Source organism: Macaca nemestrina, chromosome 2 (genome assembly GCF_043159975.1).
Source record: "Macaca nemestrina isolate mMacNem1 chromosome 2, mMacNem.hap1, whole genome shotgun sequence".
Classification (NCBI taxonomy): Eukaryota; Metazoa; Chordata; class Mammalia; order Primates; family Cercopithecidae; genus Macaca; species Macaca nemestrina.
The window spans coordinates 114,696,284-114,711,947 of NC_092126.1; the positions used below are offsets into that span (position 1 = coordinate 114,696,284).

The 15,664-nt window shown below is 41.0% G+C and overlaps 1 protein-coding gene across 13 annotated transcripts in view; it reads left to right on the forward strand.

The window, feature by feature from the left end:
* Positions 1-15,664, forward strand: part of LOC105480503 (dedicator of cytokinesis 3) — a 647,888-nt gene that overhangs the window by 498,556 nt on the left and 133,668 nt on the right. For all 13 annotated transcript variants that reach the window (XM_071091780.1, XM_071091778.1, XM_071091779.1 and 10 more), the window contains 3 exons: positions 194-277; positions 1,324-1,424; positions 13,894-13,975. In XM_071091780.1, coding sequence (XP_070947881.1) covers positions 194-277; positions 1,324-1,424; positions 13,894-13,975 — 267 coding nt within the window. The remainder of the gene's footprint in view (positions 1-193; positions 278-1,323; positions 1,425-13,893; positions 13,976-15,664) is intronic.

The window sequence follows — 15,664 nt, forward strand, 5'->3', positions numbered from 1 at the left end:
AGCCAACACCCCAAGTCCACCTAGTTATCACTTAGCTGGGTGGAGGGTCAGGGTACTAGATGACTTTTAAGTGGTATTTTGAGATCCTAAGAGATCTTTCACTTTTTTATTGGAATTTAAATTCATTGGTTTATGGAAGTTTGTGCATGTAAGGTCCTGAGACATGAACCCTCTGCTTTTTATGTTGTTTCAGTTTCTGCAGGACATCTTAGATACACTCTTTGTGATTTTGGATGATAATACAGAGAAGTACGGCCTGTTGGTTTTCCAGTCTCTGGTAAGTCACCTTCCCGACTCTTTACTTTTATTAATTATTCCTGTCATATATTTCAGAAAATTTAAGGGAAGCAATTTATTAGAGTGAATCAGCACAAGATGTAGCTGTTTCCAATAGAAAAGGGACTAAGGAGTGTCGCCCAAGGAAGACCAAGCAACCAACCAGGCAGATCAAATTTGAAGAATCCAACATGATCAAGTCCAGACCTTGGCTTTATAGTTTCTGGATCTTCCATCTCATCACTATTGCAGTATGCCTGGCCCCTGAAATAGTGACCTCCATGAGGTCAGAAACCCAGAGAGTAATACAAGAAATCAGATGGCCCATTTTTTCGCTTACAGAGTAGGTTATAACCATCATGAAAAGCAGAGACTTACCAATGCTGGTCTCTAGAGACCTGTGCAGGTCCAGAATCTGTGCAGTTGTTTCAGAACTAGAGTCTCAGAAGGTTGGTTAATGAAAATGGACAGGGATTTGAATGTTTAGTGCATTTTGCGTAATATATCCAGTCCCATGGAGAGCCACACATTCAAAGAGAGCCAGATACTCTGAGAGATGGGGAGCAGAGGTGAGAGTTGGAATGAGTACTTGCATAGTTTGCCCCTCTGGCTCTTCTTCGTCCTAACTTCCCTGTCCACCAGCCCCATTTCTGAAGGGCACAGCCTTTCATAGGCTGATTTGGCTCAGAGGACAAGCTTTTTCTCCTGTCTTCTCCAAGTTTTGGGGGACACCTTATTGTTTATGCCATCTGCACACATATTGTTTTGCCTTTCCCTACCCAGCGTTATTGTGAAGGGAGAGGCTCAGAGTAAATACAGGAAGAGACTGATGAGCCTGGGTCTGAATTAGGAGGCTGGGGTGTTAGAGAAAAGACAAGACAGAAGTACAGACACAGAATGGAAATCTTACAATCACTACCCATGAGGAATGCTAGAGGAAAGCACTGACAATTTGCCATTCCTTGGAGAAGGAAGACTGTGTTTCCTGCTAGGGATAGATTTGAGGCCTCCAGTGAACCCTGGTGGCTTACTCTCCATATCTCCCAGGTGTTCATCATCAACCTGCTCCGAGACATCAAGTATTTCCACTTTCGACCTGTGATGGACACATATATCCAAAAGCACTTTGCTGGAGCTCTGGCATACAAGTAAGTTCCATTTGGTATCATCATTAGGACTTGTGTTTGAGTAGAAATACAGGCTTTAAAAAAGTTTAACTGCAACCACCATTTAAAAAGTTCAACTGACTTTTTAAAAACTTTATATTTGTAATTTTGATAAAATACACATAACATAAAATTGACCATCTTAACCATTTTCTGAGTGTAGTGTTCAGTGACATTAAGTACATTCACATCATTGTAAAACCATCACCAGAACTCTAGATAATCTCCAAAACTCTTTTCATTTAAAAAACTGAAATATTGTAATCATTAAAAATAACTCTCCATTCTCCCCTCCCCTATCCCCTGGCACCCACCATTCTATTCTACTTTCTGTCTCTATGAGTTTGACTACTCTAGGTACCTCATGTAAGTGTAATCACAGTATTTGTCCTTTTGTGGGTAGCTTGTTTTACCCAGCATAATGTCTTCAAGGCTCATCCATGTTTTAGCATGGGTCAGAATTCATTGCTTTCTAAGACTGAATAATGTTCCATTGTATATATTTACCACTTTTTTTTTTTTTTTTTTTTTTTTTTTTTTTTGAGACGGAGTCTTGCTCTGTTGCCCAGGCTGGAGTGCAGTGGTGCAATCTTAGCTCACTGCAAGCTCCACCTCCCGGGCTGACGCCATTCTCCTGCCTCAGCCTCCCGAGTAGCTGGGACTGCAGGCACCCACCACCACGCCCAGCTAATTTTTTGTATTTTTAGAAGTGACGGGGTTTCACCGTGTTAGCCAGGATGGTCTCGATCTCCTGACCTTGTGATCCACCTGCCTTGGCCTCCCAAAGTGCTGGGATTATAGGTGTGATGAGCCACCGCACCTGGCCATTTACCACATTTTTAAATTCATCTATTCACCTATCTGTGGACACTTGAGTTACTTCCACCATTTGACTATTGAAAATACTGCTATAAACACTGGTGTACAAATATCTCTTCAAGACCCTTCTTTCACTTCTTTGGGGTGTATACAGAGATGTGGGATGGCTGCATATAGTAATTCTATGTTTAACTTTTTGAGGAAACACCATAGTGTTTTCCACAGCGGTTGCACTGTTTTACATCCTCACAGTGCACAAGGGTTCCAGTTTCTCCACATATCACCAAGACTTGCTATTTTCTGGGGTTTTTTTTTTTTTTTTTTTTTTTTTTTTTTTTTCCTGGCATGATCATAGTTCAGTGCAGCCTCAAACTTCCAGACTAAAGTGATCATCCTCTCTCAGCCTCCTGAGTAGCTGAGACTATAGGCACATGCCACCATGCCTGCCTAATTTTTAAGAAATTTTTTGTAGAGAAGGGGCCTCACCATGTTTCCCAGGCTGGTCTCAAACTCCTGGCCTCAAGCAATCCTCCTCCTCCAGCCTCCCAATGTGTTGGGATTATGGGCATTAGCCACCACACCCAGCCTATTTTCTGGGGTTTTTTTGTTTGTTTGTTTTTTAATTGTATTTTAAGTTCAGGGGTACATGTGCAGATTTGTTATATAGGTAAATGTGTGTCATGGAGGTTTGTTGTATAGGTTATTTCATCACCTAGGTATTAAGCCTAGTACCCATTAGTTATTTTTCCTGATCCTCTCCATCCTCCTACCCTCCACCCTCCGATAGGCCTCAGTATGTTTTGTTCCCCTCTATGCGTCCATGCGTTCTCATTATGTAGCTCCCACTTATAAGTGAGAACATGTGATATTTGGTTTTCTGTTGATGTGTTAGTTTGCTAAGGATAATAGTCTCCAGCTTCATCCATGTTCCTGCAAAAGACATGATCGCATTCTTTTTTATGGCTGCGTAGTATTCCATGGTATATCCAGTCTACCATTGATAGGCATTTAGCTTGACTCCATGTCTTTGCTATTGTGAACAGTGCTGCAGTGAACCTATGCACACATGTGTCTTTATGATAGAACAATTTGTATTCCTTTGGGCTTATATGCAGTATTGGAATTGCTGGGTCAAATGGTAGTTCTGTTTTTATGTCTTTGAGAAATTGCCACACTGCTTTCCACAATGGTTGAACTAATTTACACTCCCATCAACAGTATATAAGCATTCATTTTTCTCTGCAACCTCACCAGCATCTGTTCTTTTTTGACATTTTAATCATAGCCATTCTGACTGGTGCAAGATGGTATCTTGTGGTTTTAATTTGCATTTTTCTGATTAGTGATGTTGAGCCTTTTTCATATGATTGTTGGCCTTTGAAAAGTCAGGTCCTTTGCCCACTTTTTTATGGGGTCTTTTGGGGTTTTTTAAAAATAAATTTAAGTTCCTTATAGTTGCTAGATCTTAAACCTTTATCAGATGCATAATTTGCAAAAATGTTCTCCAATTCTATAGGTTGTCTGCTCACTCTGTTGATAGTTTCCTTTGCTGTGCAGAAGCTCTTTAGCTTAATTGGATCTGATTTTTCAATTTTTGCTTTTGTTGCAATTACTTCCGGCTTTGTTGTGAAACCTATGCCTATTCCTGTGTCAAAAATGGTATTGCCTAGGTTGTCTGCCAGGGTTTTTATAGTTTTGGGTTTCACATTTAAGTCTTCAATCTACCTTGAGTTGATTTTTGTATGTGGTGTAAGGAAGGGGTCCAGTTTCAATACTCTGCATATGGCTAGCCAGTTATTCCAGCACCATGTATTGAATAGGGAGCCCTTTTCTCCATTGCTTGTTTTTGTCAGCTTTGTCAAAGATCAGATGGTTGTAGGTATGCAGCCTTATTTCTGGGCTCACTATTTTGTTCTGCTTGTCTATGTGTCTGGTTTTTTGGGGGGTTTTTTTGGTTTTTGTTTGTTTGTTTGTTTGTTTGTTTTTTGAGATGGAGTCTTGCTAAGTCGCCCAGGCTGGAGTGCAGTGGCACGGTCTCGGCTCACTGCAAGCTCCACCTCCCGGGTTCACACCATTCTCCTGCCTCAGCCTCCCAAGTAGCTGGGACTACAGGCACCTGCCACCATGCCTGGCTAGTTTTTTGTGTTTTTGTAGAGATGGGGTTTCACCATGTTAGCCATGATGGTCTTGATCACCTGACCTCGTGATCCACCCACCGTGTCTGTTTTTGTACCATGCTGTTTTGGTTACTGTAGCCCTGTAGTATAGTTTGAAGTCAGGTAGCATGATGCCTCCAGCTTTGTTCTTTTTGCTTAGGATTGCCTTGGCTATTCAGGCTCTTTTTTGGTTCCATATGAATTTTAAAACAATTTTTTTTCTAGTTCTGTGAAGAATAACAATGGTAGTTTAATAGGAATAGCACTGAATCTATAAATTGCTTTGGGCAGGATGGCCACTTTAATGATGTTGATTCTTCCTATCCATGAGTGTGGAATGTTTTGCCATTTGTTCGTGTCATCTCTGATTTCTTTGAACAGTGTTTTATAGTTCTCTTTGTAGAGATCTTTCACCTCCTGGTTAGCTGTATTCCTAGGTATTTTGTGTGTGCTGTGGCAATTGTGAATGGGATTTCATTCCTGATTTGGCTTTTGGCTTGACTGTTGTTGGCATATAGTAATGTTAGTGATTTTTGCACGTAGATTTTGTATCCAGAGACTTTGCTGAAATTGTTTATCAGATTAAGGAGCTTTTAGACTGAGACTGTGGGGTTTTCTAGCTATAGGATCATATTGTGTGCAAAGAGGGATAGTTTTACTTCTTGTCACCCTATTTGGATGCCTTTTATTTCTTTCTCTTGCCTGATTGCCCTGGCCAGGACTCCCAATACTGTGTTGAATATGAGTTGTGAGAGAGCACATCCTGGTCTTATACCAGTTTTCAAGGGGAATGCTTCCAGCTTTTGCCCATTCAGTGTGTTGTTGGCTATAGGTGTATCATAGATGGCTCTTATTATTTTGAGGCATCTTCCTTGAATACCTAGTTTATTGAGAGATTTTAACATGAAGAGATATTGAATTTTAGCAAAAGCCTTTTTTGCATCCATTGAGATAAGGGGGCTTTGTCTTTAGTTTTGTTTATGTGATGAATCGCATTTATTGATTTGCATATGTTGAACCAACCTTGTACCCCAAAGATAAAGCCTACGTTTTATTTATTTATTTATTTTGAGACAGAGTCTCACTCTGTCACCTAGGCTGGAGTGGAGTGGTGCCATCTTGGCTCACTGCAACCTGCACCTCCTGGGTTCAAGTGATCCTTCTGCCTCAGCCTCCCAAGTAGCTGGGACTACAGGCACATGCCACCACGCCCGGCTGATTTTTGTGTTTTTAGTAGAGATGGGGTTTCATCATATTGACCAGGCTGGTCTTGAACTCCTGACCTCAGTTGATCTGCCCACCTCGGCCTCCCAAAGTGCTAGGATTACAGGCCTGAGCCACTGCGCCCGGCCGATAAACCCTACTTGACCCTACTTGATTGTAGTGGAAAAGCTTTTTGATGCGCTGCTGGATTTGGTTTACCAGTATTTTATTTTGTTCAGGATTTTTGCATCAATATTCATCAAGGATACTGGGCTGTAGCTTTTTGCTGTTGTTGTGTGTCTGCCAGGTTTTGGTATCAGAATGATGCTGGCCTCATTTTTTTTTTTTTTTTCTTGAGGCAGAGTCTTGCGCTTCGCCAGGCTGGAGTGCAGTGGTGCCATCTTGGCTCACTGCAACCTTCACCTCCTGGGTTCAAGTGGTTCCCCTGCCTCAGACTCCTGAGTAGCTGGGACTACAGGTGTGTACCACCATGCCTGGCTAATTTTTTTTTTTTTTTTTGTATTTTAGTAGAGACAGGGTTTCACCATGTTGGCCAGGATGGTCTCGATCTCCTGGCCTCGTGATCTGCCTGCCTCGACCTTCCAAAGTGCTGGGATTAAGCCACCACGCCCAGCTGCTGGCCTCATGTTTTTGTGCATTTGGTACAATTCGGCTGTGAATCTGTCTGGTCCTGGGCTGGTGGTGGTGGTGGTGGTGGTGGTGATGGTAGGCTGTTACTGACTCAAGTTCAGAGTTTATTATTGGTCTGCTTGGGGATTCCATTTCTTCCTGGTTCACTCTTGGGAGAGAGTGTTTGTGTCCATGAATTTATTTATTTCTCCTAGATTTTTTAGTTTATGTGCATAAAGGTGTTCATAATATTCTCTTGTGGTTATTTGTTTTTCTGTGGGGGTCAAAGGGAATATCCCCTTTTTTATTTCTGACTGTATTTATTAGAATATTCTCTTTTTTCTTCTTTATTCATCTAGCTAGTAGTCTATTTTATTTTTTTCAAAAAATCATCCTGGATTCATTGATCTTTTGAATGGTTTTTTGTGTTTCAATCTCCTTTAGTTCAATTCTGATTTTAGTTATTTCATGTCTTCTGCTAGTTTGGGGATTGGTTTGCTCTTGGTTCTCTAGTTCTTTTAGTTCTGATGTTAGGCTGTTAAATTGAGGTCTTTCTAACTTTTTGATTTGGGCATTTAGTGCTATAAATTTCCCTCTTAACACTGCCTTACCTGTGTCCCAGAGATTCTGGTATATTGCATCTTTATTTTAATTAGTTTCAAAGAACTTGTTGATTTCTGCCTTAATTTCATTATTTACCCAGAAGTTATTCAGGAGCAAGTTATTCCATTCCCATGTAATTTTATGGTTTTGAGTGAATTTCTTAGTCTTGATTTCTAATTTGATTGTGCTGTGGTCTGAGAGAGTATGATTTCAGTGATTTTGCTGAGGAGTGTTTTGTGTCCCAATTATGTGGTCAATTTTAGACTATATGCCATATGGCAATGAGACAGATGTATGTTCTGTTGCTTTTGAGTGGAGAGTTCTGTAGGATGTCTGTCAGGTCCATTTGATCTAGTGCCAGTGTAGGTCCTGAATATCTTTGTTAATTTTCTGTCTTGATGATACGTCTAATATTGTCAGTGTGGTGTTGAAGTCTCCCTCTATTATTGTGTAGGAGTCTGAATCTCTGTGACGGCCTCTAAGAACTTGCTTTACGAATCTGGGTGCTCCTGTGTTGGGTGCATATATGCTTCAGGAGAGTTAAGTCTTCTTGTTGAACTCTTCAACATTATGTAATACCCTTCTTTGTCTTTTGTAATCTTTGTTGGTTTGAAATCTGTTTTGTCTGAAATCAGCATTGCAACCCCTACTGTTTTTGTTTTCCATTTGCTTGGTAGATTTTTCTCCATCCCTTTATTTTGAGCCTACTTGTGTCACTGCATGTGAGATGGGTCTCTCTGAAGACAGCATATGAATGGGTCATGGTTCTTTTTTTTTTTCTTTCTTTCTTTTTTTTTTTATTATACTTTAAGTTCTAAGGTACATGTGGATAACATGCAGGTTTGTTACATATGTATACTTGTGCCATGTTGGTGTGCTGCACCCATCAACTCATCAGCACCCATCAACTCACCATTTACATCAGGTATAACTCCCAATGCAATCCCTCCCCCCTCCCCCCTCCCCGTGATAGGCCCTAGTGTGTGATGTTCCCCTTTCTGAGTCCAAGTGATCTCATTGTTCAGTTCCCACCTATGAGTGAGAACATGCGGTGTTTGGTTTTCTGCTCTTGTGATAGTTTGCTGAGAATGGGTCATGGTTCTTTATCCAGCTTGCCACTCTACGCCTTTTAAATGGAAAATTTTGTCCATTTATATTCAAAGTTAGTATTGATATGTGTGGATTTGATCCGGTTATGATGTTAGCTGGTTATTTTACAGACTTGTTTATGTAATTGCTTTATATTGTCACTGGTATGTGTACTTGTGTGTTTTTGTGGTGGCTGGTAATGGTCTTTTCTTTCCATATTTAGTGCTTCCTTCAGGAGCTCTTATAAGGCAGGTCTGGTGGTAACAAATTCCCTCAACATTTGGTTGTCTGAAAAGGATCTTATTTCTCCTTCGCTTATGAAGCTTAGTTTGGTTGGAGATGAAATTATTTGTTGGAATTTCTTTTCTTTAAGAGTGTGGAATATTGGCCCCCAGTCTCTTCTTATGTGTAGGGTTTCTGCTGAGAGGTGCACTTTTAGTCTCATGGGCTTCCCTTTGTAGGTGACCTGATCCTTCTTTCTAAATGCCTTTAATACTTTTTTCTTTCATTTTGACCTTGAAGAATCTGATGAATATGGGTCTTAGAGATGATCTTCTTGTGAAGTATTTTACTAGGGTTCTCTGCATTTCCTGAATTTGAATGTTGGCCTTTCTAGCTAGGTTGGGGAAGTCTTCATGGATGATATCCTGAAATATGTTTTCTAAGTTGGTTCCGTTTTCCCCGTCTATTTCAAGGACACCAGTGAGTTGTAGACTTGGTATCTTTACATAATCCCATATTCCTCAGAGGTTTTGTTCATTCATTTTCATTCTTTTTTCTCTGTTCTTGTCTGACTGTCATATTTCAGAAGGCCAGTCTTCAAGCTCTGAGATTCTTTCCCGAACTTGGTCTATTCTGCTGTTAATACTTGCAATTGCATTTTGAAATTCCTCTAGAGTGTTTTTCAGCTCTGTCAGGTCAGTTACATGCTTTTCTATACTAGCTATTTTGTTTGTCAGCTCCTGCATTGTTTTATCATGATTTTTAGCTTCCTTGGATTAACTTTCAGCATACTCCTGTAGCTCAATGATCATCATTCCTATCCATATTCTGAATTCTATTTCTGTCATTTCAGCCCTTTCAGCCCAGTTCAGAACCCTTGCTGGAGAGGTGATGCAATCATTTGGAGGAAAGAAGGCTTTTTGAGTTGCCAGGGTCTTTGTGCTGGTTCTTTCTCGTCTTTGTGGGCTTGTCACTCTTCAATCTTTGAGGTTGCTGTCCTTTGGATGAGTTTTGGGTTTTTTTTCCTTTTATCCTATTTGATGACCTTGAGTGTTTGATTGTGGTGTAAGGTGGATTCAGCCAGCTGGATTCATTTCTGGAACATTTTAGGGGTCAGTGCTCAACTCCTAACTCCTGGACTGTGCACTCTAACACAACTTGGAGACTTGTATTGGGCCCCAACTTTGTTCTCTGGCTCCTCAAGGTTAGGAATCCACTGTACTGGGTAGGCTGAGATGCTCCCAGACTGCTGGCCATTTCACTTTGGCTGGGTGGTGTAAGCCAAAGTATTTCATAGTGCAGTGACAGCTGGATCTATCCCCTTTCACATGTGCCAGCAGCAGTGGGTACAGCAGCTGTGGCAGAGTCACCTGTGGCAGAGTGCTAGCAGGTGCTGGTGCCAGGGTACCTGCCTCCCTGCACGTGTTGACCAAGGTGGCAGAGGCAGCACAGCTGGGCAGAGCTGGGGCCCCTGCTGGCAACTTTTGCACAGTCACAGTAGAGGTGGTGATGGCGCAGGGTTGGGACACTGAAGGTCTGGGTGCTTTCTCTGTGTCCTGCAAGCAGAAGTGGTCACTCAGGATAGGGGAGGATCTGCTATTCTCTGCACAGTGTTAGGGCAAGGGTGGGGCACTGGCAGGGGCAGGGCTGGCTGGCTCTGTGCCCACCAAGGCTCTATCTGCAGTGGTGGTGGGAGCAGGGGGCAGGCTGCACTCCTACATGCTAGCCCACTTTTTAATGGAAAAAGGAAAGCAAAACCTGCCAGTGCAGACACAAGCCAGTAAAGCATTGTGGAGAGTTGCCATGGGTCCTGGGGAACCTGCAGTATGAGGAGGGGGCATGCGGGCTGGTGCGTGGCATAGGGTCGCTGCAGTGGAGCTCTCCCCACTGTCAAGCATGGTCTGTGTAGAAACTATGATGTGGGGCCCACAGGTCACCTGAGGCTGCCCTGCAAGCAGGTATGGCCAGACTTGGGCCCCAGGAGAGGCCAGCCGATCAAGGAGTGCTCAGGATAGACCAGCCCCATCTGATGAGCAAGACCGCCCTGTAGAGTTCAAGACCAACAGTTCCCCTAGGGCTGAAGTCTCCCCTGGGAGCAAGTCAAGCCTAAGGGGATGGCCATCCCTGGCTATGCACCACTGCCGACACTCCCACACCAACACCCCTGGGCTCCACATCAGCTGGTTTGCTACGCCTACCACTTCTCTAAGCAGCTCTCCCTGCCAACTCAAGTATCTGTGGTAGTTGAGGGTTCTCCTTCTGTCAGGGTTCCAGAGGCCATTGGTAAGAGCAAATTGCTCCTTAATAGTTCACTCACCTTTCCTCCAGAGCCATTGAGGGCCAGGCTGGTTTCTGGGGGTTTTTTTGATAGTAGCCACCCTAATGGGTGTAGAGTGATATTTCTTTATGTTTTTTATTTGTGTTTCCCTAATTATCTTCCTTGGAGAAATGTCTATTCAAGTCCTTCACCCATTTTTTTAAAAGAGGTTATTTGTTTTATTGTTGAGTTATAGGAGTTGTTTATATATTCTGAGTATTAATCCCTTATCGGTTATATGATTTATAAATATTTTTCCCAATCACTTGGTTACCTTTTCACTGTTGATTTTGTCCTTTGAGACACAGAAGTTTTTAAAATTTTGATGTAGTCCACCTTGTTTTTTGTTGTTGCCTGTGCTTTTGGTGTCATTTTCAAGAAATCATTGCCTAATGTCATGAAGCTTTCACCTGTCTTTTTTTTAAGTGTTTTATAATTCTAGCCTTTTCATTTAGGTCTTTGATCCATTTTGAGTTAATTTTTGTATATTGTGTAAGATAAGTGTGTGACTTCATTCTTTTTGCATGTGGATATCCAATTTCCCAGTTCCATTTATCGAAGCTGTCTTTTCCCCACTGAATGGCCTTGGCATCCTTGTCAAAAGGGTGGTACTTTGGCCCCTTGACCATATATGTGAGGCTTTATTCCTGGCCTATTTTTTTCCATTGTTTTATAAATATGTCTTTATGCTAATTCAACGTTGTTTTGATTGCTGTAGCTTTGTGATGTTTTGAAATCAGGAAGTGTGAGACCGCAATTTTGTTCCTCTTTTTCAAGATGCTTTTGGCTATTCCAGGTCACTTGTAATTCCATATTAGGATGGACTTTCTTTTTTCTTCAAAAAATGCCGTTGGAATTGTGTTAGGGATTGCATTGAATCTGTAGATCACTTTGGGTAGCATTTACATCTTTAATAACAATATTAAACCTTCTAATTCATGAATATAAGATATATTTCCATTTATTGCTATGTTTTATTTCTTTAAGCAACATGTATAAAACTCTTTTGTCTCCTTAAATATGTCCTAAGTATTTCATTCTTTTTGATGCTCTTGTAAATGGAATTGTTGTCTTAATTTCATTTTCAGATTATTCATTTTTAGCATATAGAAATGTATTTTATTTTTTGTGTTGATTTTGTGTCCTGCAACTTTACTGAATTTATTTATTAGTTCTAACAGGTTTTTTGGGGGGATTCTTTAGGGTTTTCTACATATAAGATTGTATCATCTGAAAACAGAGCATTTTATTCTTCCTTTTTAATTTGAATGTCTTTTATTTCTTTTTCTTGCCTAATGTTACTGGCTAGGACTTCCAGTACTATGTTGAATAAAAATGTCAAAAACGAGCATTTTTATCTTGTTTCTGATCTTAGATGAAAAGCTTTCAGTCTTCTACCATTATGTTTGATGTTAGCTGTGGGCTTTCAGCTGATATTTCAAACTATAGTTTGTTACATAGTTGCTATACTTTTACTTCTAGGAAATGATGGTAAAGCTGCTAAAAATGTCTTGTTTTTTCCATGAGAAACATTTGAATAGCTAAAATAGCACCCACAAAAAAATGTCAAAGAATATAAAAAGACAGTTCATAAAGGAGTTTATATAACTAGTAAACAAATGTGAGAAACACAGGTTATCTAAGACCATTAAAGCAAGCCAGACATGGTGGCTCACACCCGTAATCCCAGCACTTTGGGAGGCTGAGGCAGGTGGATCACTTGAGGCCAGGAGTTCAAGACCAGCCTGGCTAACGTGGTGAAACCCCATCTCTACTAAAAATACAAACATCAGCCAAGCATGGTGGTGTATCCTCCCCTTCCTGTAATCCCAGCTGCTTGGGAGGCTGAGACACAAGAATTGCTTGGACCCTGGAGGCAGAGGTTACAATGAGCTGAGATCACGCCACTGCACTCCAGTCTGGTTGACAGAGCAAGTGTCTGTCTCAAAGAAAAAAATAAATAAGACCATTAAAGCAATAAGAAATCACCATTTTCTTTCTTTCTTTCTTTCTTTCTTTCTTTCTTTCTTTCTTTCTTTCTTTCTTTCTTTCTTTCTTTCATCTTTCTTTCTTTTTTTTTTTTTTTTTTTTTTTTTTTGAGACAGAGTCTTGTACTGTCGCCTGGGCTGGAGTGCAATGGCCTGTTCTTGGCTCACTGCAACCTTTGCCTCCTGGGTTCACATGATTCTCCTGCCTCAGCTTCCCAAGTAGCTGGGATTACAGGCACACACCACCATACCCAGATAAGTTTTTGTATTTTTAGTAGAGATGGGGATTCACTATGTTGGCCAGATTGGTCTCAAACTCCTGACCTTGTGATCCACCCACCTCAGCCTCCCAGAGTGCTGGGATTACAGGCATGAACCACCACACCCAGCCAGAAATCACCATTTTCTTATGCGAAATTAGCATAATTATTGAAAATATAAATAAAACCCAGTGGTGGCAAGGCTATGGAGTCACTGGAACTCTGATACTTTAATGTCACTTTGGAGAGTGGACTGTACTATGTGCTTTATATGCGTCATTCTATTAGTGTTTACAATAACTTTGAGATGTACCATTTCCCCATATTTTCATTGAAGAGAACGAGACACAGGGGATTAAATAACTCATTCAATGATACAAAACTAGATATTGATAGGCTCCAGAATATCCACGGCCTATACTCCTGACCTCTGTGCTCTGTTGCCATATAAATATGCAGACCTTCTGACCCAGTAATCTCATTCCATTCAGATGACTTATTCCTAAGGAAATAAGGTAGATGGGATAGAGCAGGGGTTGTGAATAGGGACTCCTGGGACTACATACTTTTATTCAGAGTCTACTATTTACTAGCTGGTGTCAGATGTTCTGAAAACTTAGCAATTTAAGACAAAATAAAAATATACACATCCAGTCCAGGTCTTTAGGAAAACTATTTTTTTTTTTTTTCAGATGAGATCTTGTTCTGTTGCCCAGGCTGGAGTGCAGTGGCACAGTCATGGCTCACTGCAGCCTTTACCTCCTGGGCTCAATTGATCCACCTGATTCAGCCTCCTGAGTAGCTGGGACTACAGGCGTGCACCATCATGCCTGGCTAATTTTTGTATTATTTTGTAGAGATAAGGTTTCGCCATGTTGCCCAGACTTGGGTGGAAACTTTCTTGTAATCAAAAAGAAATATATGTCAGAGATAGTGGGGAAAAGTTATTTTAATTGCTGTTTAAAATGTGGCAACTCCTATGGACAAAGGGTGTTGTTTGTTCTCAGATGACCTGAATATTCCAAAGCTATAATGGATCTGCCACTCCTTTCTAGCTTATCAGCAGAATATTATTTCCTATTTGCCTAATTCAGGGCTACAAACATTTCAGTCTGCATTACTTTTGAATTAAAGTGGGGTTTCTGGAACTGTTCTCTTTCCCAGGGAGCTCATCCGCTGTTTGAAGTGGTATATGGACTGCTCAGCAGAACTGATTCGACAGGACCACATTCAAGAAGCCATGCGGGTAATGTACTAACCTCTCCATACATAAGAGACCCACTCATGCAATTATTTGTGAGTAATCTCAATGATATAATGTGCATGACAAATGTTGACATCGCAGTACCTGGCCTGCTTTCAGGAATTACTGTCTTGATCCACATAATTTCTCTTTCTTTACCTTGATTTTGTCCCAGAAAACCTTTATTCCTGGTAATTTTAAAGAAGGAGGGAGAGATGATATGCACATGGCTCCTGGCCATCCTCCCCTGCCTGATTTCTTACCCATAGTATCAGTCCTTTCTACCACTGGCTAAAGTATAGTAACTCCTTCTAAGCCAATGTTGGTGGCAATGTTGATTGAATTAAGATCCTCTAATAGTGTTCTGTTTTTTGGTAGTTACTAAGCATTCATTTTTTGAACTGTTTTAAGTAAAAAAAGCTGAGTAGATGCACTGTATGTAGATTTGTTCAGAAGAAGATAATCTTAAAATTGTGGCCTTAGGAAGAACTGTGGTCTTCCATGGTCGTGACCATTGTCAGCATTCCTGCTTGGACAGGTTCCCTGACAAGGCATCCCTTTGTATTGCTGGGTAGCTCCAATTGACAGGGGACTGTTCTCATTTTGAGTTAACTCACTGTCTGGTAACTTCTTTTCATGGCTACTGCTTCTGCAAAAAAAAAAAAAAAAAAAAAAGCAAATTAGTTTTGCTTTATTTCTGTCCTCTTTTAGTATCACATCACCTGCACAGAGTAGTACTGGACCTGTGTTTTTGTCCTTTTCCACATGTTTAACAGGTGCAACATAATGTCTTCTCAAACATTATCAGACTGAAGGGGCAAAATCAAATCATAGATTTGCATTTACCCTGCTTCTTTTTTGCACATTCTGTAAAAATCTGAGGCTACAAAGTTCTTTTCTGTCCTCTTTCATACAAATGTCTACTGAGCAGTACCATCTGTCCTAGGGGCTGAGATGCAATGATGAATAAAATCAGCCCATCTTCTTCAAGAACATATCTGCAGTGTCCTAAGGGGCGGCACGAACACAAGTGTAGGGCAGGGTGCTGAGGCATGTGAGGAAAGGGCCTGGGTTCTCTTCTTCTCAGAACCCTAGCACCTGTCAGGTACCTAACAATCTTTGAGTGGATAAAAGTTGAGTTAAATGCAAAAGATTCTATATGAGCCTAAAAAATAATTGCTTAAGGATACTGGAGAAGGCAGCACAGAAGTTAATTTCTCCTAAAAATAATTTGTTTAATCATTCAGTCAATGTTGCTTGATACCTGCCATGCTTCAGACATTGTACTAACCACTGGAGTTTCAGCAGGGGCCCAAATAAAAATGTCTAGGGCTTCATAGTACTTTCATTCAAGTGGGGAAAGACATACAATATACATAAAACAGATAAATACATGTATTTATCGTAATTCTAATTAATGTTGCCACCAACCTTGGCTTACAAAGTCAGTTAAAAAAAAAAAAAACCTTGGCTGGCCGTGTCGACTCACACCTATAATCCTAGCACTTTGGGAAGCCAAGGCGGGCAGATCACCTGAGGTCAGGAGTTCAAGACCAGCCTGGCCAACATGGTGAAACCTCATCTCTACTGAAAATACAAAAATTAACCGGGCATGGTGGCATGCACCTGTAATCCAAGCTACTCGGGAGACTGAGGCACAAGAATTCCTTGAACCTGGGAGGCGGAGGTTGC